The 25,995-nt window shown below is 32.3% G+C and overlaps 2 protein-coding genes across 2 annotated transcripts; one reads left to right on the top strand and one right to left on the bottom strand.

The window, feature by feature from the left end:
• Nucleotides 1-421: 421 nt before the first annotated feature.
• LOC131599653 (vesicle-associated membrane protein 724) lies at nucleotides 422-2,600 on the bottom strand. Its single transcript, XM_058871940.1, has 5 exons — nucleotides 2,332-2,600; nucleotides 1,352-1,493; nucleotides 1,126-1,246; nucleotides 944-1,006; nucleotides 422-864 (listed from the first exon to the last, which is right to left on the bottom strand). The coding sequence occupies exons 1-5, from the start codon at nucleotides 2,519-2,521 to the stop codon at nucleotides 715-717; spliced, it is 666 nt and encodes a 221-aa protein (XP_058727923.1). The 5' UTR covers nucleotides 2,522-2,600; the 3' UTR covers nucleotides 422-714.
• A 5,991-nt stretch (nucleotides 2,601-8,591) lies between these two features.
• On the top strand, nucleotides 8,592-11,327 carry LOC131599654 (uncharacterized). The gene is made up of 7 exons (XM_058871941.1): nucleotides 8,592-8,849; nucleotides 8,947-8,982; nucleotides 9,067-9,120; nucleotides 9,208-9,261; nucleotides 10,717-10,770; nucleotides 10,859-10,930; nucleotides 11,024-11,327. Exons 1-7 carry the CDS (start codon nucleotides 8,814-8,816, stop codon nucleotides 11,144-11,146), a joined length of 429 nt encoding a protein of 142 aa, XP_058727924.1. The 5' UTR covers nucleotides 8,592-8,813; the 3' UTR covers nucleotides 11,147-11,327.
• The last annotated feature ends 14,668 nt before the right edge of the window (nucleotides 11,328-25,995 follow it).

Here is a 25,995-nt window from a genome sequence, read left to right on the forward strand (position 1 = left end):
TTCTTTGATAAACGGTTCGGTTTGGAAAAAATTGCCTTCTAACGATTCGGTACGGTTCCGAATTTCAAAACAGTATACCAAACTAATAATTTTGGTTCAGTTCGGTTCTTAATAAATTGAAACGGTTCGGTTCAATTCGAGTGAATTCTTATTGTGATTCAATTCGAGTGAATTCTTATTGTGATTCAATTCGATTCGGTTCAGGGTCTGGGCTGATTGATGAACTCAATCTTCCCTACTTTAGGGATCAAACAGATATTATTTTATTTTTTTGCAGTATGAAGTCTGACATAACATTTTTAACTAAATAAGACACAATATAAATGTAAACCAACGAGAGCATTACGTTTTTTAAAGTTCTGTTCACACTTTTTGACATGTTTAATTTAAGATTAAACATTTCAAAACAAAAACACCACAATTTTTGTTTTAAACACTGCTATATTTTATAAATAGAGACCAAACATTCCATCACAGGATACAATGATAAACCCTTTCCTTCTATTCAACAATTTCTAACAATATTCATATCTTTATCCACCAGAAACAAACAATGTAGGAAACTTTTTTCCCAATTCACAAACTGACCCTCCTGGTTTGATTTTCTTCTAAGTTGCTCATTTAAACATCATTTATAAAATATAAATATACCGGCAAATCTATAGTTATTAAACTCTTGAACCAAGAACCTGATTAGTAAAGTTTCAATTATTGCTAATTTGAACAATCAAATCCACCACAAATAGAGAGCCAGATAACCAGGACCAGAAACAACAGAATTCCGAGAACAACCAGTTTAATTTTCATGTTCTGATACCACATCTTGCGACGGACCTGCGTTCCTTGCTTTCTGAAATCTTGAGCCTGGAAGTTAGGAAATCTCTTAGCCTTAGAAAGCATAAGTTTCGAAAATAGTACTACTATCTAACCTTAGCCAGCTTACCTGTGCACGCAACGTCTCGGTTTTGTCTGAAAGAACGGTTAAATTTTCTCCTCTATCAATAGTCTGAAAACACAAATGATGAAAATAAAGATGTTTTGCTAATAGATAAGCTTAAACAAGTCAATCCAAACAAACAAATATCACGAAAAAATCTCCAAGACTTGTTCCTGAACAAACAGTACCTTGTCTATATTTTCTAACATGATGCTTTTAACTTCTGAAACCTGAGCCTTCACTTTTAATAGCTTTTCAATCTCTTCGGCATGATCAATGATATACTTCATGTGTTCTTTCATAATCGGTCTGAAAATATGCACACATATTATTAAACTCGATATACAATTTGTATATCAAGCATTGAGATATCAATCAACAAATCGCCAATGGTTTAAAACAAAATGAGTATACCCGAATTCCTTATTCAGACTTTTAGCAATAGCTGTATCTGCTTTTCCACCACCATATCTTTTCTTAAAGTCAGCTTTGACGCGTTCAAGGAATGCAATAGAGATCTGCTTGCTTACAGATTCTTTAGCAACAACACAGTAAGCTGAAATTTATAGAAAGACGAGATGCAAAACAGTCATTGCACTGCAACTTAATGTTTATAATCAACCCAAAAATTAGCGGAAAAAAAAAAAGCAGAAGTGAAAAATGCACATATAGATATGTATACAAGGGTTATATCTATATCTAGCTAGAGAATGGAAGATCATAATCTTGATCGTTTCTGTAAGTCGTATGGTTAATATCGTGTTCTGACCTGATACTCTTTCTATAAATGTGTGTATCCGGGGAGAATGCGAGAGACACTAGTCTTGATTAATGCTTATATAACTGTATGTAGATGATGAAGATCGTTTTACTTAAACTCTATTCCTAATTTGACATAAAAAATTGGTTCCTAACACTAACACGCCTTTGCCTTTTTTCAGAAGTGACGGTGCTGCTGAGGTTAAATGTAGCCAATGAAACCACAATTGCAGCTGCGGTTTCAGCAACAACAAAAAGCACTATATAGCAGCCTAGATCACGGTTGCGGACGACCCGACAAAAAAATCATTGACCTTAATTGACTGACTAATCTTAATTAGAGCTCAGTAAATCAAATTAGCCTTCTCTAAACTGTTATTCACTTCTTTACTTCAATCACCAAAACATACAAGAATCCACAAAACCAAACAAAACCCACCACTAACATCAACTCAAAATCCAAACAAAACCCAAAAGATCAAAACTTTACACACACCAAATTGGATCCACCACCTAAAAACATGCAATTCAGATTCAATTCCAATTTCAGCTCAAACAACAAAACAAATCATTCAAACCACCCAATGCACACAACTACACAAAGCAAATAGCAACAAACAACAGATCAAACTTACCATAACCATCTTCAACCAGAAAATTGAAAGTGTGGTGGTCACAGTTATATGTAAACTTGTTGTTTGAAGAAGGTAGCTTCTGAAGACACTGAGCTGCAATGGCGGGGAAGTTCCCGGTGAACTCGGTGTACTCACCTAACACCATGGTTCCACGAGCCACGAAACTGTATATGAACGATTCCTGACTCATTTTGGTCTGTAACTGAGTTAACTCGGAACTCAGACAGAAAGAGAAAGCTTCGGCTTTTTGTTTTGCATCTATCTACCGCCTTAGTTATTATTACCAATTTCTAGACCTTTTTTTAGCCGTTTTTTAACGAAATAAAAATATTTAAAAAATATAAAAGTTATTTTTGAAAAATATTTTCTTAAATAAAGTATTTATAATTTTCACACATAAATAATTTTCAAAATAACTTTTTATTTTAAGCATTTTTAAAATTTCAACAAATATGTTACAAAATTGTAAGAAAGTATTTTTAAAAATAAAAATTGTCACAAAATGGCCTTTGGTTTATTCTATTTATTTTTTATTTTTAGCCTTGTTATGAGGAAAGCATTTTCTTTTTTTAGTAGTAAATTAAGGAATCAGAGGCTTACCAAGCTTTTTGAAAAGGAATAATATTTATTTTTTCCATTTATTTAAATAATTGTAGACATAACAAGATTTTATTTTTATTTGATCATCATTTAATTCTAAAAGTTATCCTTTTTTCTAAAAAAAGTTTATCCTATAAAATATAAATCAGTATAAAATTATTTAATATTGTTAATTAATAATCATAGTATATTACACTAAATTACACTGATATTTTTAAATAATAATAATATAGTTGAGTAATAAATTTTTATTAAAAAATGGTGTAAACCTATTTTACAATATAAAATATGAGAAACTAATATTACAAATTGTGTTTTGTCTTTTTTTGAGCTGTCAAGATCTCGTATGGCTGACTATGTTTGACGAAGTATGAAACAATTTTTATTAATGATATTTTAAATTTAATTATTATATCAAATTAACGAAATTGATCGGAGTAAGAGTAAGTACTAGTAGATGATTATTAAAATGACATAATTACATTATTAAAGTGAAAGTAAGCCGGAATTATGGTTGGAGGGTCTGCTTTATCTTTGCTTGTTTCCATTGTTTTGTTTGGTTCCTTTATAAAAGAACAAAATTATATAATTATTGCTTGTATGCATGCTTCAAGGGACATATCTCATTTATATTACTTTAGTATTATTCGTCCTAAGTTTGTTCTTTATAGTATTGAAAAGTAAAAGTTGGTTTCATATTGAATTTTAACACACCTTATTACCTTATCATGAATTTATTTCTTTGTTGGTAGGTGAAAGGAGTGTATGTATATGAGAAGGTGAAAGTTATATATATATGAAAAAGAAGTACAAACACTACTATGAAAATACCTTTCGTAACTTAGATTGCAAAGCTGACACTGAGAATCATTACATCAAATGTGACATATGTAGTTGAAAAATATTGCAAAAATTTATATGAATTTTTCTATTTATCATTTTTATACTATCTTCTTAAGAATGTGTAACCAAAGTTCAAGGTTCTTAGCTGTATCAATGCTTACTATGTGCTATTTTTGGATAATGTGAAGTTACATAAACAAGTAACATTTTTTTAATATGATGAAGTAAGGTTTTATGTTCATATAAATTTCTTGTTTTGTGTGTTATATTTTTAATCATAGGTTTGAACATCTTGGAGTTAAATACAAGCTTATTAAGTTGTGATACTGCTTAATAAATAGATATAAAAAACTAATACAATTAAATAGCAAGTAGACATATAATCTTACTAAATAACTTTAAATATAAAGGATTACATTCATAGTGACAAACATTGTTGAACCTAGTTTTTCAGATTATTAATTAAGAAAGTTTCATTGACGAACATGTTTTTAATGATAACAACTAATCCTTGATGAACTAAAGTCAAGTGTAAAGTGTAAAGCGGTTAAAAATGCAATCAAATATAATAGAGCTTCATAAGTTCGATTCTCTAATGATGGTGCATAAATGGAATATAACTCAAAGCTCCATCTTAAAGTAAAGGTCAAGCAAGTGTCTACAAAATAAAAGTATCTGACAAGATTTGAACTATGTGAAAGTCTTCACAAGTGCATCTGAGTGAATATACATTGTAAAAGTATTAGGGCTTTCTCGTAGAGTGTACGACTAACCACACACACACTAAAACATTTTTGAAACTTATTATTCTCAAGAAAATATTTTCAAAACTACCATGAAGTCGTGCCAAATGAGTTGGGAGTTACCAGAAAGCTATGGGCAAATTTATGTTTTTGCTAATGGAATGACACCTTAAACCAATCGATTGGGTTAGTTCAAAAATGCACCCTAAGCGATAAGGACATCACTTAATGATAGACAACGACTATATATCCTTTCTTGCCTTTTTTAACTCGCTAATTGATTAATTTTAGGCTTACTAGTCGATTGGTGCATGATGATGATTGATTGACTTATCATATATGACTTCAAATCTTTTCTCATTTGTGCCAAAATCTAGCCTATAAATAGGGGTGTCTTCCCACATATTTTCTCATCCAGAAACATGAGTTTTCATTCCTCACTCCTCACTCTCTTTCAAAAATATTTCTTTTTTACTTTCTTCATTAAAAGCTTATTCATAACGCTTTCGAGCAAGTCGTTTTGCAAGTGAGGCAGTTGTAACTTTAGAAGGGTAAATTTGTTAATTCACCAATGGAGTTTGTTTTTACCGTGGTTGAATAATTTATCCATTTAGAGATTTTTTGTTTGAGTTCTAAGCTAAACACGTTAAAAGCTTGGTTTTGGGGATTTAGTTATTAAGTCCTCGGTTCGGTTCGAAGGCTTAGCCCGTGTAAAAGTCTTCATACGATTCAAGCCCGACCTCGTGTTAAAAAGCTTATTAAGGTTGGAGATCAGCCTGTTGTTATAATCTCCTAGATTCTTGTTTATCCGATATAAAACCGCAGTTCGGTTCGTGAGCTCAACCCGATGTTAAAAGCTCTCTCAAGTTCAAGATTAGCCCGTGTAAAATCTTGATGTGAAGTTTAAGGACTAACCTCTCCAACTTTCTTGCGGAAATAATACTAACCGCTTTGGCACATCATTTGGAAAGAAGAATCACCTTTTCTTTCCTTGTTTGTTATTTGATTGGAAGTTATCCATAAACTTTATTTTCCTTATATAAGGGGTTTTGATAGTTCAACCTACTAAAAGTTCTTAAGTTTATTGGATACTCTTAAGATCAAATCTTAAGGAGAGGACTAATTTATTTTTTACTAAACTAGAATAATTCATGGTGTCTTCTCATTCCCTTAACTTTTAATTTTTGCGTTTTATTTTCTGCTGCTCATTTTCAAAACTTTTCTAAAAATATTTTAAACTGAAATTAATCCAAAAAAAAAATTCCAAACTCAAAATTTTCTAAAACGCACAATTCACCTCCCTGTTGTGTGTGAAGACACATATAAGATAATTTTAGTGAACTGTTGCATATTCTCACTTTTTTACAAACATCACTAAGTTTAGCCCAAGTCTTAGATGACGTGACACCTCACGACATCACACACATTAGAAGAAATCATAGAGTTGATCATTGTTCATCAATCTTTCAAAATCAGATTCAATCTCATTTCTTATTGCAATAACTTCAATGTATTCAAACTTGAGACATATTATTCAATTGTATTTTTTTCTCATGAATTTCCTTACTGTTTTGAATAATTTATGACATGTTTACAAACAACCCTTTTGGGATCAATATCTTTATCGCCACTTTCTATAAAGTTGACTATGTATACTTGCATATGTTTTACCCAACAATAGTTTGAAGGTTCATGTATGAATTTAGTGTGCATGATCTCCTTTAACAACTGACTCATTCATATATTATGTTTTGTGATTAGGAAGTCGCATGGCCTCATATCATCAGGAAGGTAGTTAGGTTTATCCTTTTGCCGGTTTTTCATCATTATAGTGTGTTGTTTTTATCCAAAGCTCTCTCCTTGGCATCCTTATTTCTCTTTCTAGCATTGCTTTCTTCGCCATTTATGTAATATTTTGCTCGCTAATTTTTCTTTTCAAAATTGCTTTCTTCATTTTTTATGTAATACTTTGCTCGCTTCATAATCTCTTGTTTGCTGATGACTGAATTTTGTGTAGGGACTCGTTGAAGCGTATGGCCTTTAGTCCATATACAAATCTCATACAAACAACTTTTGTTAGGATTGGACAACCATATTATTGTTTCATTAAATCAGACAAGGTAATCCTTCGGGATCCAAGAGTTTCTCTGAAGAATGCTGAATATGCTTTTTGTTGTTGCCTTCTGATGTTTAATCCCTAAAAATGGATGTACCAATTTTTGGAAGAAATTGGAAGAATTGATTATGGAGTGTCAGGGAAAGTTCATGTATTAGTTTAGTACAACTTCTTTAAGGTTCTTGAAAGTAGTTTGCACTTGAGCAACTATGTGGTTTCCACATGCGTTTCAATTGACAACAAGTTTTCTTGGAGATCACTATTTTATATTGAATGTTGGCAGATAAGGAGTTTTGAAGTTCTTAGGGACAAGAGCGACCCACATCTCTTTTGCTAAAGGCAGACGACCCCCCAATTCGTCATGATGGTCATCTTTAAAGACTTGTTCTTGCTTATTTTTTCCATTTGTGTTTGCAGCGCTTCATTTTAGCATTGTAATTCAACAATATCGGTCTAGATTGGGACCAAGGCCTCACTTTCTTCACGTAGGGTGTTAATCATGCCATTTGGTGTAACTATTTTTACCTGGTCCCACAGTCAGCACCAAATATTCTTGTTGAGCTCAGGGAGTTGAAACTTGTTAGTTAGGTTCTTGAAAAGGGCTTATGTTATATGACTATGGGGGTAATTATGTTGTCCTTGAGTTGTCACCAAAAGTCTTAATTTATATGGTAAAAATGAGAAGATCTTAGAGTTATGATGAACCTTCTATATAGCATCCGTTGAAAGATTTATTTCTACTAGGTTAGAGTCAATATTGCGGCCTATAATTGCATACGTCTATTAGTGAAACCTCATTTATGATAAGCGAGGGCATGGAAACATCCATCATTCCTTCAGTTTTTTAATCAAATCTAAACAATGAAATATAAGCTTGTTTCATCTCATTCCATCTTATTCAACCAATTCAAACATAGCCTTATAGTCAATGATGTATTGCATGCTAGGTTGATAGTTATGGTGTGATTGTTTTGGATAACTTTGATGGAAACATTATTTAACTTAGGGATATTATCATATTTTTTAAAACAAATTAAATTTTTCTTTTCTCTATTTCTATCTTCTTTCTCTTTTTCTAATCATTATTTTAAATCTATTCTATTTTCTTATCTATTTCTCCTATAAAATCTCTTATGTGTTTTTCTCTTCACATAGTTTCTTATCTATTTTTTCCTTCTTAATTTTTAAAACTAAACACTCTCTTATTTTTTTATGGGAATAAACTTCATTCAAAAGAACACTTAGAATTGATGATGATGTCGATATTTATTTGAGACCAAGACCAAACTTAGTCTTTTTGTATCATAAAGGTTTTCCTTTTTTGTCTTTTATTAGTACACAACTCTAAACATAGAATCCAGGGTGGCAAAACGGACCGCGGGAAAAGTCTATTATGTTTTCATTTTTTTAGGGTGAGACAAGATTTTAGGTCCACTCTCTTTAATGTGTGTACCCCGTCTCGTTCCGTTTTTTTGTGAGTATGAACTTTTTTATACAATTTTATTATTTTTAGATCCACATTCTTAAATATGTCTGTTCCACTCCATTTTTTTGGACTTTTGCGAGATAGACTTAAATGGAGCGAGTATGCCTGGCTTGTTTGTCACCCCTAATAAAATCGGTAAAAAGTGAAATGCTCAACAGAAAAGCTCAATTTTCAATTTGACATTGAAAAACATTGATAATAAAACTTTGGGTCTTGCTAACCAGTGCCCTTAGGGCAATGGTTAAGCATTCCAAAAAAAAAAAATATTTTATAAAAAATATAATATTTTAATTATCAAGGCATTAAATACACAAATTATCGATATAAATTTATTATTTTTAAAGTCTTAACTGATGACACGGTTACAATTTTTCTAAAACTTTTCATTAAAAAATAAATAAAAACGGTACAATTGAAAATTGGAAATAAAAAAAATGTAAACAAAATAAGAAAAATGGTTACTGGATAAACAGAAGACTGAGTGTGATATCCCGCCTACTCCTAAAAATCTGGTTCGTTATCACGAGTTTTCAAATTTGAGTCTGCTGCTCACTCACTCTCACTCGTTTATTATAACGTTGCTGTTTTCTTCTTCCACCGACCAACCGCCATTACCTATCATATACTCTTCTTATCACGCTCCGATTTCAAATCCATCTCCACCAAACCCTAAACCTAAAACCCCAAATTCCCAATGTCTTCACCAGATTCCACCGCTCCTCTCTCTACTGTTCGTCTTCTTCATCTTTTTTTTTCTTTCTGATTTCACTCTATTTTCTTCTTCCTATTCTATATTAACCCTCCTTTTTTTTCTTTTCTTTTTTCAGAAAGAGAACAACACTCCCATTTCCTCAAAAATCGCGGTAAAGTATTATGGAACTTTTAACACCGTGCTTATTGTTATACTCTATTTATTTATATTTAATTATTTAATTATTGTTTCTCAGGAACTTAACGAATCTAGATCGGAGCTTCTAGGTAGAATTCAGAGTTTAAAACAGGTGACTTTATTTTAGTATTGATTTGATTGATTCTTTATGGGTGTGGTTCTGTTATTTAACTATGTTTGATTTTGAATCTTTTACTAGGATTTGCATGGTTGGAGATCTAAGTTAGACACACAAGTGAAGGTTTATCGCGATGTAAGTCGTGGTTGTTACTCTCAATCAGCTAAAATCCGCATTTTGTTTTTGAGTTTTATGTGAAATTGTTTTCGTATAAACTATAAGTTGTTTTCATAAACTATGTTGAAGAACTTATGAAAATAAGCTGAAAAGAAGCTATGAACAATGTCGTATACTGTTTTGCAAGGTCTTACAAAAACCAAAAAATTTCACAAAATTATGTCTGTAAGTAAGCTCAAATATCCCAACACTTTTGATTTAGGAGTTGGCATCTCAAGCTGAAGTATTATTTTGTTCATTTACTTAACCATGACTTCACATCTTCTATGCCTCTTTGCCTGGAGAATTAACTCCGAAGGAATTTCTTCTATGCTTCTTTTAATGTTGAACTGTTCCGATATATTGCAAAAAAAAAAAACAAAGAGCGGCAACGCGCAACCCCTGTTTGACCGTACAAGTGTCCTACTTGTTTTATTAAAAAAGGAAGTTGCTAGGCTGTTGTTTGAAAGCCTTCTCTGTCGTTGACGTGTTCATAATTAGTAAGACTTCATTTGACTAGAACTGGAGAGATCTCTTGGGTATGCCAGTATTTTCAAACAGGAAATATTAAATCAAGTGTGTTTTGTATTAAATCAATGCTTTAAAAAACTGGTAACAACTCCTACTGACACATGGGTGCTTAGTCAAAACCGGTAGCAGAAATCATTTTGACATGGTCAACAGCTGCTATGTAGTACTGGTTGGATGAGATTAACAAAGTGAGAATGGTGTTTAGCTTGTCATGTTCAGCCTTAACTCGCATCTATAAGTTGGATAGCAACACACTAGATATAGGTGACAAATACACTTAAAATGTTCGCAGCCGAAATTTAGTGGCAAGATAGAGTAGTTTACCCTATCCAATTCAATTTTATACAACTTAAGATACGGACTTGGGATATATTCATACAAGGAGTGATTCTTTGCTAGTCTTCTGGAAATCTCTTTTTCGGTTGTCTATAATCTAGATTCCTGAATCAAGGAAAGTTAACAGTGTTATACTTATATTGATTATATTGTTCTTTTCTAATTTGTTGTTGCCCATGTTTGCTAAATAGCTTTGGCAAGGGTTGAGTTATATTTTTAGTCGCTATGCATACATTTGCTATTTTGTCACTATACAAAAACATTTTCCTTTTAGGGACTTAGGGTTAAATAGTTTAGTTAAACACTTGTATTCATCAAACACTTGTGTACAAACTTGTTTTTACAATCAAAGAGAGAATGTGGGTAAACATTGCATAAACTTTGAATATATTGTCTATAACGTATACTGAGGAGCTTATAAAAATAAGCCGAGAACAATATGGACATTACATAGTTATTTTATGATTTGTACTGATGTAACTTTACCTTTATCCTTGTTATATTTTTGTGCTCAGTGATAAATTTGTAGCTTTGCCACTCTTGACAATTTTAATTTTGTTCATACAGGAATTGACAGAACTTAAGAAAACACTTAATGTCGAAGTGGAGCAACTTAGAACAGTAAGTGTGTTTTTCTATTTTACCTCAAGTGTGTTTACTATGTTTAAAAAAAAAATTGTGTGAAGTTTGTTTATAATAACGAAACTAGGAATTTCAAGATCTAAGGACAACTCTTCAGCAGCAACAAGAAGATGTTACTGCTAGCTTAAAAAACTTGGGGGTGAGTATCGAAAATGGGTCAATTTTGTAAATTGCTTCCCGACAAGGCTTAAATTAATATGTGCTGTAATTGTAACATCAAAATGCATTGCAGCTTCAGGATGCCTCAGGAGATGTAAAAGAAGCTCAATCACAAGAAACTAAGATTGAAGAAATTGCGAAGGAAGAGCAGCCTGTGTTACCTGAGGAGGAGAATACCAAAGTAGCTGAAAATTAAATAGGCTTTTCTTTGGGGTATTTTCTACTAGCAATGTATACCCTAAGAAGAGCTGAAATGACTTTATATATGTATGTGTGTTTGTATCAGTAGTTTTATGTTGTGTTTGATGAGTATGTTGAGTACAATACAAGACTCAAGTAAATCAATGGTAACATTTTCCAGTTACTTCAAATATAAATCACTTTACTTTCAACTCACTTTTAATCCGAATCAATTTTGTCCTTGCAGAATCAAACATATGCTAATAATAGCAAACACATTCTCTTACACGCTTCTAAACACACTAATTGAATCAAACATATGCTAATAATAGCAACACATTTTCTTACACTCTTCTAAATACACTAATTGATACTTGTGTGAGGTTATGAAGTTTTGCAAATTAGCTCACCCATGCTTCATTGGGTTGAGTTTGAGCAACTTTATTGCTAGGACAAAAAACAAGTCATAACTATTGTAGGACAAGTTCGATGTTGTTTTCCCATTTGTTAGATTATTTTACGAAAGTATTTGTAAGGGACTGGAATATTTGTATGTATATAAATCTTTAAAAGCAGTTCGACTTTTGAATTATAGTGAAAAGATATTTTAAGTAATTTTTTTTTAAATAAAAAATGATTATAATATTGATTCTTCATTGACTTTTGACAAAAAGAGGGCAAGACTAAGCTTAAAAAAAAGTCATACACTCTAATTTTATTACATTTGTTTCCGATAAGAATTTTAGCAAGACAGTTATAACCAAAGTTAAAAAAAAAACAAGAGAAAAGGAAAGAAGAGAAATTTAAATTTATTTTGAAGTTTAAAATAAAATTTTGTAATGAATTTAATTTCTATTAAATCAAACAATCATTTTTTCATGTAAAGTTAATAAACTATTTAGGAATTATATTTTTTCGATTAATAAAATAATTTAACAATCTCTTACTTGGTTCATATAATAACTTGATAATTCAATTTTTATATCATACACCATCCATTAAAATTGAAAGTATCAACTATCTGAAATAAAACTGAAATGATTTGTGTATGACATTTATAAAATATTCATCAATTTAATTTCTTTTATCTATTATGAATCAATTAAATTCAAAAGAATATTAAAATGTATGTGGCTCATGTCTTTTCAAACATTTTTTGTCATCATATCTTAACAATAATATATATAATATATAATACATAAAACACAACTTTAATTGATTTGTCAACTGTCATACAACACAAATATTATATATATATATATATATATATATATATATATATATATATATATATATATATATATATATATATATATATATATATATATATATATATATATATATATATATATATCTTTCCTTAGAATAGAGTCTTCGTTTCATCCACTATTAATCAAACCTTAACTTAAGTTTGGATTAGAATACAGGACATATCTCAAGAGTATTGGAGACTTAAGATTATTTTTGCCATTGCTAACAACATATAGGTACTCATATTTATATTGACTCTCTCTCTTTCAAACAAACACTCTTTTAAAAGGGTATGTTAGGGTGTTGGTTGACTTACAATTAAAATTTTTCAAAGAGATCAAATACAAAATCATTGGTTAAATCACATATATAGTTACCATTTATTCAACATGAAACTGTTAAAAGATGTAATTCATTGTTTTAGTAAAAAAGTTATATTTGACATAGTTGTATTAGATCTAGTCGAAGGTGTTATAGACAATATAGTTGAAGTATGCTAAGTAGGAGTAAGCAAGTGTTTAACAGAGTCGAATATTGCAGTTTGTAAATTGCTGCAATAGCTGTCTATATAAAGACATATGGTGATGCAAATAAAGGTAGCAACTTCATAATATTGTTTTTCTCTATTTTCACAGTATAGTTTCTCTCCCTTCTCTCTCTTGTTCTTTTTTATTCTTCTTGAAAAATTCTCTTTGTTCAAACAAATTGGTATCAACGAGTCTGGTTGCGATTTAGAGTGAATATGTAATGGCAAATGAAAACACAACATCAACATAATTTTTAGAGAAGCTATGAGTTTTCAAAGGTGAGAACTACGAAAGGCGGATTGCGCAGATGAAGGTCTTATTCAGATTTCAAGATGTGGCTAATCATGAGTGAATGAGTACTTGCATTAGAAGCGAATGCAAATGATGTTCAGCAGGTTGCACATAAGAAACAAAGGAAGAAATATGGAAAATCTCTTTTCTTGATTCACCAATGTGTGGATCCAAATGTGTTCGAGAAAATCATTGAAGGAAAATAGTCCAAATGAGTGTGGGACAAGTTGAAGAACTTGTACAATGGAGATAAAAAATTGAAGAGCGTGAATTTGCAGGCGCCGAGAAAACTTTTTAAGATAACACAGATGAAAAAAGATGATTGATTGCTGATTTTTCCTCAAAATTAGTGTTACTAACTAGATGAAGGTGTATGGTGAATTGATCAACGATTTGCAGAAGATTGAGAAAGTGTTAAGATTTATGTCTAAAAGCTTTGATTATATTGTAGTGTCTATCGAAGAGTCCAAGAACTTAGCTGAGATGAAGTTGGAAGAACTTCAAGCTTCACTAGAAGCTCATGAGATAAGGCCAAAGCATAAGAACTTAGAAAAGGATAAGGCGAGTTAACACACGTTGCAAGAAAGATTCACCATGAAGTCTAGAAAATAAAAGGCGAAGAAAAGAAATAATCTTACTAATGATGAAAAGTCAAGCAATAATTCAAAGATTCACAATGAATCCACCAAGAAAGACATGATCAACAAGTATGCGAAGAAGAAAGTTGACATGAAGGAGGTGAGTGTTACAACTGTCAAGGATTTGATCATTAGGCACGAGATTTCCAGAGAGAAGGAACCAAAAGATAATGAAGAAGTGCAATATGCATATGCTGGAAAAAGTGACTCTGATGATATGTTACTCATGGCCAATACTCAATCGAGTAATGAACAAATTAATATGTGGTACCTGGGTATAGGATGCAGTAACCATATAATTGGTAAAAAAACGGCTCACCAAGTTAGATGAATCGGTAAAAAAGTTGATCAAGTTTGCAAATGGTAAGCACGTCACATTAGGTCGAAAGGGAAACATATCTAAGGTTAGAAAGGATGGTCAAAAAGCCAGTATCGCTGATATGTTGTATGTACCTTCAATGATAGATAATTTGATAAGTGTATGTCAATTACTTACATAAGGGTACAACATGAAGTTAGAGAAGAATTAGATGAATGTGTATGATAGTGTAGGAATGATGATCCTGAAAGCAGCATAGGCAGAGAACAAGACCTTCAAAGTATAGATCAACATTGTTAATCATCAATGTCTAAATTCAATTATCAACAGAGACAAAGACTGGATGTGGCATCACATGTATGGGTACCTAAACTTTAGAAGTCTAGGTATGCTCAACCTGAAAAAGATGGTGTATGACTTACTGAAGAAACCAAGCCAGGTGTGTGAGGAGTTCTCCAAAGCAAAGAAATCTAGGAAAGCATTCAAGCATGACTTGCCTATGAGGTCGAAGGAAAAGCTAGAGCTTGTCATTCTGATGTGTGTGGACCTTTTGAAATCAGATCGAATAGAGGTAATTGGTATTTCCTAAATTTTATAGATGAACTCACAAAATATATGTGGATTTATCTTATTGAAAAGAAGAGTAAGGTATTCACACATTTCAAGAAGTTTAAATTATCGAGAAACAAAGTGGATGCAAGCTAAAGAAATTGAGAACTAATGATGGAGGTGAATACACCTCTATGAAGATTGCAAGATATTGCAAAGAGGGAGATATAAAGCATGAAATCATTGCACCATATACACCTCAACATATTGGTATAGTTGAGAAGAAAAATAGAAGTATACTAAACACGACCAAGAGTATGTTAAAAGCTAAAGAAAAGACAAAGAGATTTTAAGGAGAAGCAATTTCGACAGTAGTGTACATACTTAATATATGTCCAACCAAGAAGATAGTCAACAGGACACCTTATAAGGATTGGACAGTACTGAAGCCAAATGTTAGTCATCTTAGATTATTTGGATAATTGTATTTTAGGCATGTACTTGAACAATTAAGGAAGAAGTTTGATGATCGAAGTCAGGCCATGATGCTCATATTTTATCATTCGGATGATGCATACAAGTTGTATTCACCAAATGATGATAAAATAGTGATCATTAGGAATGTTATGGTGGACAAAACCAAAGGGTGGAATAGGACTCAAGAGTCAATTCGACATATACAAGAGACAGTCCCATCTGTGTTTGAAGCAAACCAACAAAATAAATACATAAACACTCAAAATGAAGAACCACAAGAGAAGAATGTTAGAAGATCAACTAGAGCAAGAACTGAGTCAACAATGCTAGCTGGACATGAGAGATTTCCATATAAATAAATTGATGCAGATATCGATCTCATATATGAAGCAATGATGATGGTTGAATCAGAACTAATTAATTTAGATCAATCCATGACCGATTCGAATTAGTTGACATCCATGAAAGAAAAACTCAGGGAAAATGAGAAAATAAGACATGAGAACTTGTCGAAAGATCTAACAAGAAGCCAATTGATGTGAAGTGGGTGCTCAAGCTGAAACTAAGGCCAAATGTAACTCGGTGGGAGAACTGACTTTTTTAAATGTTGCAGATAGCAAGAGTCGCCACCGAATTTTATTTTATCCAATTTTAGAAAAGTTTTAAAAGAACAAGAAAGACCTTCTTTGAAAGAGATTGAGTTCGGGGGTCAGGTTATACAAAGGGAATGTGTAAGCACCCTTTGTATCCATGGTTATCCATGGGCTCTTAATTTCTTAGCTCACTTGTTTGTTTGAAATGTTTGAAAGGGTGTAGTGTGTGTTTAGAAAAACAATTTAATTTTGAAAATGTCTGAAAAGACAATGTTAAAAAATGGTGTGTGAAAAGCAGATGATTTGTTGTGAGCAAGCAATCATGAGTTACCTACCCTAAGTTGGTCTTTCTTGTTATTTTCCTTTCGTTAAGGGAAAAAGACTATCCACACCATTAGTTAGTGGGAAGTCCTTTCATTGGATGTATTCGGGACATCGAAAGGTCATCGTATGATCATGGAAGGCAACATGTAAAAAATACTATTAGCAATTCGTAGGGATGATCATCATTTTAACCTTAGGCAACATCGAGGGACAAGATCATATATTTGTAGGCAACAATCGAGGGTCATCGAGAGACTATGATCTTTATGATGATTTAGAATCGAGGGTCTTTACTAATAGTATCCCTATGTTCGAGGGACATGACCATTTTATCGTAGGCTACAAAGAGGGGGTTACCCTAAAGGTGAGTGAGTGCGAGTGTGTTGATTTCAGATATTTTATCTTGGATTAGTTGTTAGCTATGTTCAATTTTATCTTGCCATACAATCCTATTAACATACATCTAAGCAGTATATAGTGCAGAGAGAAAATGGCGGAAAATAAATTCCTAAGCTATTACATGGCTTTGGGAGAGATACATAATAAGAGGTGCGGAAAGTTAAAGTCCTAATTAAAGCTATTACAATCCATGAACATTTACATAGTAATAAAAAATATGCGGGAAAGTAAATTTAAACTATTACATGGCTTTAGAAACAATTATACAAGTTTCAAGAAGATAAATAATGAACGATAAAATTAGAATCGTGAGGAATAGTGGAAAAGACGAGGGATCGAAGTAGAAATTGGTTTTTTGGAATTAATTTGTAAGTAGTAGGAAAATTTTAATTAATTAGGAGAAATTAAATTAAAAACCTAAGTCTAAATTAATGTTAAATATTAAAAACCTAATTCTAATTTTTTTTAATGATTTTATTGGTCTTTTATTGGAAAAAATTATTAAAGAAATAAAAATAAAAATAATTAAAAGAAACTAAAATAAAAAATAAAAAAATAAAATAAACTAAAGGTGAGAAATTACCTAGTGTAGAAAGTCCACTGCCCCTTGAAGCTCCTCCTCAATGAACTCCAATCTTCAGAAATCCTCTTTTAAACTCTTGAAGCTTCAGATTTGTAGAAAAATCTCAACTCAAAGGAGAGAAGCTTTTATACCAGAAGAGAAAATTTCTAAAAAAAAGTCTCAACTCAAAGGAGAGAAACTTTATACAAAAAGAGAAAATTTCTTAAAAAAAGTTTCTACTCAAGAAAATGAGAAACTTTTAAGAAGAGAGAATTCTCCAATTGTGTGTCTGAATCATGAGAGAAAGAGAGTTTATATAGGAAAAAGTATAAGGCCATCTTTTGAATTTTTTAATGTGGGACTAAAGTTAGAAAAAACAAAAATGATTAAAAACAAACCAATATATACAAAATACACCAAGTGAGATTTGAACTCATGACCTTTTATTTGCAATCTTTACCTCCTTACCAACTGGACCATGTCACTTACTTGAAATAATAAGCCAATTGAAGGTGTATGAAACATAGACAAATATTTTTCTATTTATTAAAATATAAGTAATTTAAGAGTAAACTATTATATTTTAAAATAGACTTTAAATTGAATATTTATAAAATTCAAGATGTCAATATAAATGACCACAAGATTATTTTATAAAAATCCAATTTTGAAATATTTTGGAATATTTGAAAAGTGTGGGCAAATTTTGGGGTTCAACAGCTGCCCCTGTTCAATCTTCTTAAACCTGAAGAGGTAGATTGGCATGTTCGACATTTGTGATCTGAAGGTGGAAGATGATTGAACACTTAAGTGCCCAAAAATTTGCACTAGCCGGTGCGGGAAGTAATGCTGCTGGAGATGGGCTTAAAGACGCCATCCAGTAAGTTGATAGAGTATTGTTGGAGATGGGTTACAGATGCCCAAAGTAGATACTTTTTCAGAATGTCTGTGTGAATCATATACTTTTCAGAATGAATCATATGTCTTAATTGTATCTGATGGATAATACTTTGTTAATGGTGTGAGTGTCAGAATAAGCCATACATTAGACTCTATTCGAAGGAGAGGTTTAAAAGAAATAATGTCTCGAAGAAGGCTCAGAAGAAATGTCTTAAAAGAGACTACCTAAAAAGGCTCCTAGAAAGGATAGAAAACTGTCTTAAACAAGGTCGTGCTTTAAAAAAAGCTCAAGAAGAGACGTCTTAAAGAAGACTACCTAAAAAGATTCCTATAAAGGATAGAAAACTGACTTAAAGAAGACTGTGCTTTAAACAAAGCTCGGGAAGAAATGTCTTAGAGAAGACTACGTAAAAAGGTTCTTAGAAAGGATAAAAAATGTCTTAAAGAAGATTACCTAAAAAGGTTCATGTAAAGGATGAGAACATTCTTAAAGAATACTACCTGAAAAGGTTCTCGGAAAGGATAAGAGACATCTTAAAAAGGTTCCTGAAAAGGATAAGAGATGTGTCGTCCTCGGTTTTTCTCGTGAGATACGAACTGACTCTTCTTTTTATTTTTGAGTTTTGAAAATCAGAGAGTCGCCACCGACTTTTATTTTATCCAATTAAGGAAAGGTTTATAAAAGAAACAGAAAAAGACCTTTAAGAGATTTTGGGTTCGGGGGTAGGTTATACAAAGGGAAGGTATTAGCACCCCTTTGTATCCATGGTTATCCATGGGCTCTTAATTGCTTAGCTCACTTGTTTGAATCATTTGTCTTGCTTTGAAATGCTTGTATGTGGTTTTAAATTACCTTTGTAAATTAACTTTGTAATGATCCTTGTGCGGATGTATACAAAGTGTTTTATCTTTCGAAAGATGTTTTGAAAAAAAGATCTTTAACTTCGTAATGATCCTTGTTTGGATATATACAAAATGTTGTCTTTTTTTGAAAGTTTTGAAAAACACTGATATGTGAGACATTTGTTGTTTTGTTTGATTTGAGCAAGCAATTAGGAGATCTACCCTGAGTTCATAAGGTCCTTTCCTATTTTTTTTTAGAAAATTTTCTTTGACTGGATACAGAAAGAAATTGTTTGAATTGTATTTTGAAACAGTAGAAATGGTTTTGAAAAGAGTAACAGAGGGATTATCCTAAGAGGTGCAAGTGTGATTGTGTTTTATTTTAAGATATTCTTATCTTTTGAAATTAGTGATCTAGCACTTCAGTTATTATCTTCGACATACACACAGTTTTATATGTACAGAAATTAAAGTGCGGGAATGTAAAATGCAGAAAATAAATCTACGCTATTACATCGATTGTGCGAGAAATGTAAACTACGCTAAAAAGCTAAGAATTAGAAATAAAATTTAAACCTAAAAAAAATAAGTCTAAAATATTTCCAAGTTGCTTGTTAATTAATTTTAAAATAAAATTATTTTTTTTTGGATTTTTGAAGTTGTTTTGGAAATTATTAAGCTAATTAACATATAATTATACAAATAATTATACAAATAGTTTAAACTTAAAGAAAAAAATATTTTAAATATGTACAAATTTAGTCTATAATATATAAACTTGATTAAATAAAAAGGAAAATATTTTTTTCTGATTTTTTGATAGGTTAGAAATAATTATAGATAAATATAACAATATTACCTAATTAATTAAACAAAATATTTCAATTATTAAGAAAAATAAAATATTTTTGTGTCAAAAAATAATATATTATTTTATAAACCTAAAAATATTTTTATTATATTTTTTTGATTTTTAAAACTATTTTTAAATAATTTTAGAAGTTATATTAAAAAAGGAATTAAAATTATCAAAGGAAAGATCCTGTGTGGTGACTTATGATGGACTATGGTGGTCTGCGCATGCTAGGGCGTTAGATCAGATTATTAGGTGATCTTGTGGCTCAAATTGGAAGTCACATGGTGCACGTGGATAGAGAGACAACATAGGATCATTCATCTTTTCAAAAGTCCAACGTGGGACCCACGCAGGCTGACCAGCGAATGAGAAAGAGGGAAGCTGCCACGCGTGCTGGTCAAAGTTTCAAAGCTACTATTCATCATCTTCTTCCTTTTACCTGCGGAATTAGCTGCAGACTTACCTGCAGAATTTCCTGCGAATTTTTCTTCAGATTTCCATGCTTTTGAAAATCTACAAAAACAACCATGAACCAAAACAAGGGGCACCCAGGTCAACTTAAAATGACCTCCCGAACACGATGGTGGCGTTAGTTTTGGCTAAAAACGCATGGAACATGGCATACGAAAGTTCACATACTTGAAAACTCAATAATGGTACATGAGAATTCTTACGTGGAAACTTGCATGTAACTGTTTAAACCTTTCCCAAACCATCTTGGCAACTTGTTAGAAGTGTTAGTTTGCATTAAAACATGTTTAATCATGAGATACGAAAGTTAAAGAAAATGCATGAATATGTTATTTTCGAAGCATGAGTTCTATGAACATATAACCATGAGTAATGATCCCAACTTACTATATTAGGGCCCAGGAGATGATTAGAATGATTAGTTTGTATTGATAATGGTTGGAAGAGAGAAAACAAAAATTACAAAGCTTTAAGATTTTTTTGAGAATTTTGTGAGTTTCTTGGCTATTCCTTTGGTAGATCTTTGTGTGTGTGTTGTTGATGAAGTATTCTAGTCCATTTATAGGCCATGGAAGTGCTGCAAACTTAAGCTATCAAGCATTGATTGCTTTTGAACTTTTGAATTTTTAAATAATAAAAACTTTGAATTTTTGGCCATGGCTTGATTTTCTTCATCCCTCTTGCTCTAGGTCTGCCATGTACTTCTATGCTGCAGAGTTTGGATCAATTTTGATGGCTTTTGCTTAAGAACAAAGCATTGTATCATTATCTTACACCATTTCTTTTTTAGTTTAACTTTAAATGTAATAAAATTAAACTAAAAAAGAAATAAAAATGTTATGGGCCTTAGGTTGGTCGTGGGAGGCCCTTAGCATCATCAGAATCATGTTTGGATCATGAAAACTTGGCCTCTTTTGGAAAAAAAACATTTTTGATCAATGTTGGTTTCATGCATTTTCCCAAAAAATAGCCAACTTCAACAAGGCATATCTCCCTCAATTTTGATCATATGAAGGAGTTCTTGTACTTTTTAGAAACCTCAAGATGTCCTCTACAAGCTACTTTAGAAACTTTTTTTCATTTGGAGAAGTTATCTTGATGCTATGGCCTTTGACAAAAAACCACTTTTTGTTGACTTTGAAAATGACCTGTAATGTCTGAGCTCATATTTTTCAAGTGGTGAATCCAATGACCATGGGATCAATTGCATTTGAAAGATAATTGAATTTAATTCAAAACAAGATTTGGTTGGAATTTTTTGAATGAACGAGGAGAGAGTTATGGCCGGTCAAAGTTCAGTTGACTTTTTAGGAGAAAACCCTAATTTTGAAACTTAGGTTTTTGTTGATTTCTGATCTTTTCTTGATGAATTATGATCAACCATTGATCAAATGATGAATTTTTTGACAAAATATGGATGTTGACAAAAAATTTCATTTTCGACAGTCTGTTAACTTTTCAGTCAAACTGGTCGTTTGTTGACTGTTTGAGCTGCTGACCGTGCGTCTGAGCGAATTGAAGTTTGAAAATTTGTCTGGTGGTACTTTGAGACATATGGAGGTCCACGAAATCCATTTGAGGTCTCAAAAAACTCGTTCTCCTGGAAAAAAACAAAAACCCTAGTTAGGGACTGTTTGTGTAGGAGACAGTTAAGCGTACCTGATTTTTGTGCAGTGTTGAGTCTCTGCTGATCATGTGATTATCAGAAGACTTCTAGAACAAAAATCTTGGAATTTTGAAATGCAAAAGATTGATTTGATTGATGGTACAAAACACGGAGAATCGCGCTGTCAGCGGGTTTGACTGTCAACTGGCTGTTTGGGCATTAACGTAACAGTTAAAATGAAAATTCAACAGTTAAAGTTAATTTTTTCTTTTTGTTTTTTGTTGTGTTAATGGTGAAAATTTATTTACATGAGTTGTTAGAAAAACACAAACATAATAAATAAATAAAATATATTGTACGCGAACGAAATTACCGATAATAACCTTGAAAAATATTTAATGCACAGAAAATAAATATTTAACTAGCAGAAAACACACATAATATTATCTTGATAATTAAACGACAGTACGACAGATAGTACAACATTTAATACTGACAGTACAAATATTACATAATATAATGAACAATACGACAAATAAAACAAACGGTACATTATTTGAAAGCGAAAGATACGACAAACTTTAAAAATGACGATTAAAAACCCATGCTATAAATAACAACATATAGATGAACGGGAGTGTAAGCAACCCAGGTCCGCATTTTTCAGGACTATGCAGACAGAAAAAGGACATGATCACCACCAAAACAGTGATGACCATAAGAAAACACGTATCCATCCACTTTGCCATTTTTGCCGGGGAAGAAGAGAAAATAATTATGAGGTAGAAGTTTGAGAAATGAGTTGAAATTTGATGTGAGAATTTATGGAAAAAATGAGAGGTATTTATATAGTGAAAAGAAGGATAGAGACGTTGGGGAATGAAGTGATTCCGTACAAAAAAGGAAAATTTGAGTGGTAGTAGGCTTTGAAAGAAAGTGTATGGTAGGGTTTGAAAAGAGAGATGTATGGAATAAAGTTAGGATTTGATTTGAAAGAAAGAGATTTGAAAAGAAAGGAAGAGATTTTGAAAATAATAATATAGATTTTGAAAATAATAATATAGTACAAAAATTAGTGGGGAAATAAAACTAATAATAATTTAATTGTTACCAGCACAGTCTGAACCTCCCGGACTCTGCGCCTGCAAAATTTAATTTTGTACCAATTGCATCAGTACTATTTATCTGCAAATAAATCTCAAATAAACAACGTGTGTGAAGTAATAAACAGTACTTGGCGTTTATGTAAGAATAAATTCAACAGCGAACCAAAATACCGTATAAGAAAAATTTTAAAAACCGAGTATTCATAAAATCAGGACATTTATGAAATAAAATCCAAGATTATATGAAACTCCCAATTTTTAGACAGAAATCTGTTGCCTTCTTTCTGAAAAAGATGTGGGCAAATTTTGGGGTATAACAAGATGTCTTAAAGAAGACTACCTGAAAAGGTTCCTAAATAGGATGATAAATGTCTTAAAGTAGACTACCTAAAAAGGTTCCTAGAAAGGATAAGATATGTGTCTTAAATAAGACTACCTAAAAAGACTTCTAGAAAGGATAGGAAACGTCTTAGAGAAGACTACCTAGAAAGGCTCCAAGAAAGGATAAAAAACGTCTTAGAGAAGACTACCTAGAAAGGCTCCTAGAAAGGATAAACAAGACTACCTAGAAAGGCTCCTAGAAAGTAAGAGACATGTCTTGAACAAGACTACCTAGATAGGCTCCTAGAAAGGATAAGAAACGTCTTAGAGAATACTACCTAGAAAGGCTCTTGGAAAGGATAAAAAACGTCTTAGACTGCCTAGAAAGGCTTCTAGAAAGGATAAAAAACATCTTAGAGAAGACTACCTAGAAAGGCTCCTAGAAAGGATAAGAAACGTCTTAGAAAAGACTACCTAGAAAGGCTTCTAGAAAGGATAAGAAAATTGTTTTAAAGAAAACGACCTAAAAAGGTTCTTGGAAAGCACGAGCCTAATGTTTTAAAGAAAACTACCTACAAAGGTTCCTGAAAAGGACGGGAAATTTTTACTTTGATCATCTCTGAATTACCTCTAGAGAAAGACCTAAAATTAAGGATTAGGATGATATCTGTATCTTGAATGAGTGTCAAAATTAAATCGTTGATACGATCGTCTTTGAACCATATTTGGATAATAATGTTCTTTTGATTATGAAATGACCTGAAAAGGCAAAAATTAGTTTTATGCACTGTCATGATGCATGCATTGTGTGATGAGGTTCTCGAAATAAACGAGAATGTTGTATGGTATGTATGTATTGTGAATGATGCATGGATGGACTATATAGTCGAAGTATATTGGTAACTCTGTATAGCAATGACTGAGAAAATAAATCTTTGTATGTTGCTGGAGATAATGACAAGGTGATTGTGTTGAGAGTTCCTGTCTTCCGTTCGAGGATATCCATCTGGAGATTTTTTGATTACCGCTTGGGGATGAAAGTAGCTTGAGTGATCTGATCCTGATGTATCCTGACCGGGGACAAGAGAGAAGAATCTCCGAGTGTCTAATTTTAATGGGGACCGTGAGTTTGAACAAACCCTGTTAGAGAAGAAGATTATGTTAGAGAACCGGCAATGTTGGAAATGTAAACTCCATTGGGGAACCAAGTCTCTGTTGGAAGAGAATATTTGAAGATAACTCCTCGAGGATTACTCCGTGGGGATATTGTTGTGAAAACAACTATGTGGGGAAGATTCCCTGAAATTTCAATATTTCATTGCCCCATGTCTTCAAGTACTTGTTGTTGGAAAACACTTTTTAACCATACATGGTCCTTCGCCTGTGGGAGTGTACCTGCCCCTGGGGTCAGTAGCCTGGTATACCTGACGCTTGGGATGATTGGAACTAGAACTTCGCATGAGAGACTGATACTAACACCATCTGATACTAGTAGCTAAACAGCTCTTGCTGAGATTTGTGACTAATGCAACATGCCCCTAGTGATGGACTAGCTTCTCTGGTTGTTCAGAGCCTTTGAGAGATTCTACGAATCGCGACCTGATTGCCCCTGGTAGATGGGATTCTTACTCAACGGAGTATTAGAATGCTTTTGTGCCCCTGAGGGTGACCAGAATTTGAGATATTCTAGCTCAAACTCAACTAAGCTCTGAAGACAACTTGCCCTTTGGGAGGATTAAACTTTTCATCTGAAGTTCATGACGGAAACTTTTCCTGATGTCAAGCACTTATTTATATGCAAAGAATGTCTATCATGAGAAATATAATTCTAATTCAAAGTTCATGTTTTCTTGAAGTTTAAAAGAAACTTTTGAAAGGATGTCAAAACATCAATACTTTGTGAAAGGCGATGTGATACCTAACTCAAGCATTTTAGAAAAACTCTTAGGATTCGGTTTACCGTATTCTCGTTTACAGTATGCTTTCGAACTAACCCTGCTTCAATTAAGACTTTTGAGGGTTGTAACGTGGCCAGACTCACGGTTATAGAAAAAATGACTTTTAGGCTCAAAATTTTATTGGTGCCCGCCCCCTTCGTGATATTCTCCAACCTAAGTTCAATTAACTCGATGCGAGCATTCATCCTTCAAGAGGAGTTTGAGACGATTGAGGAATCAATGAGGTGTTTGAACATGGCAGTCACTGACCTTTCATATTCTTTGATGTCTGATCACACGAACTTGTTCATTTGAATTTATAGTCACACGACTTTTCCCTTTTGTTGAGGATTTTTATATATTTTTTTGTTCCCCTAACTTTTGCATGGACAAATTCTTTTGAATTTTGGGTTTTAAGTCCAGCGGGATGCCTTAATTTTTTCCTATGTCACTTGTTTTCAAGTTGTTTACTTGGCGGGCTTTCTTTTCTCTTTTTTTTTATTATTTTCTTTTTTGAACAAGTCGTATGAGACGTCTTCAATTTGTTGGAAAGATTATGACTGCTTTATTCCTTTGTTGACGAGGGTATACCATTGTGGTATCGTCATATTTTGACTTCCTAATGTGAGAGATAACCATTGTGGTTTTGACTTACCTCAACCTTTTGAAAGATAAACATTGTTGTATCCTTAGATGCGCACTCTTAATGAGTTTTAAACGCTCGATCAGGTTAACTGAACACTACCTTGCCCTAGGTTAAATGTGAGGGTTTTTCATATAGAAAATAAACTCCTACTCCAAGGCTTAAAGAGGTTACCAAGGGATTAACTTCCTTATATCTCCAATGTTTAAGGATTTGAAACAATGCCTGTACATCATCAACAAGGTTTTACTC

Source organism: Vicia villosa, linkage group LG4 (assembly GCF_029867415.1).
Source record: "Vicia villosa cultivar HV-30 ecotype Madison, WI linkage group LG4, Vvil1.0, whole genome shotgun sequence".
Classification (NCBI taxonomy): domain Eukaryota; kingdom Viridiplantae; phylum Streptophyta; class Magnoliopsida; order Fabales; family Fabaceae; genus Vicia; species Vicia villosa.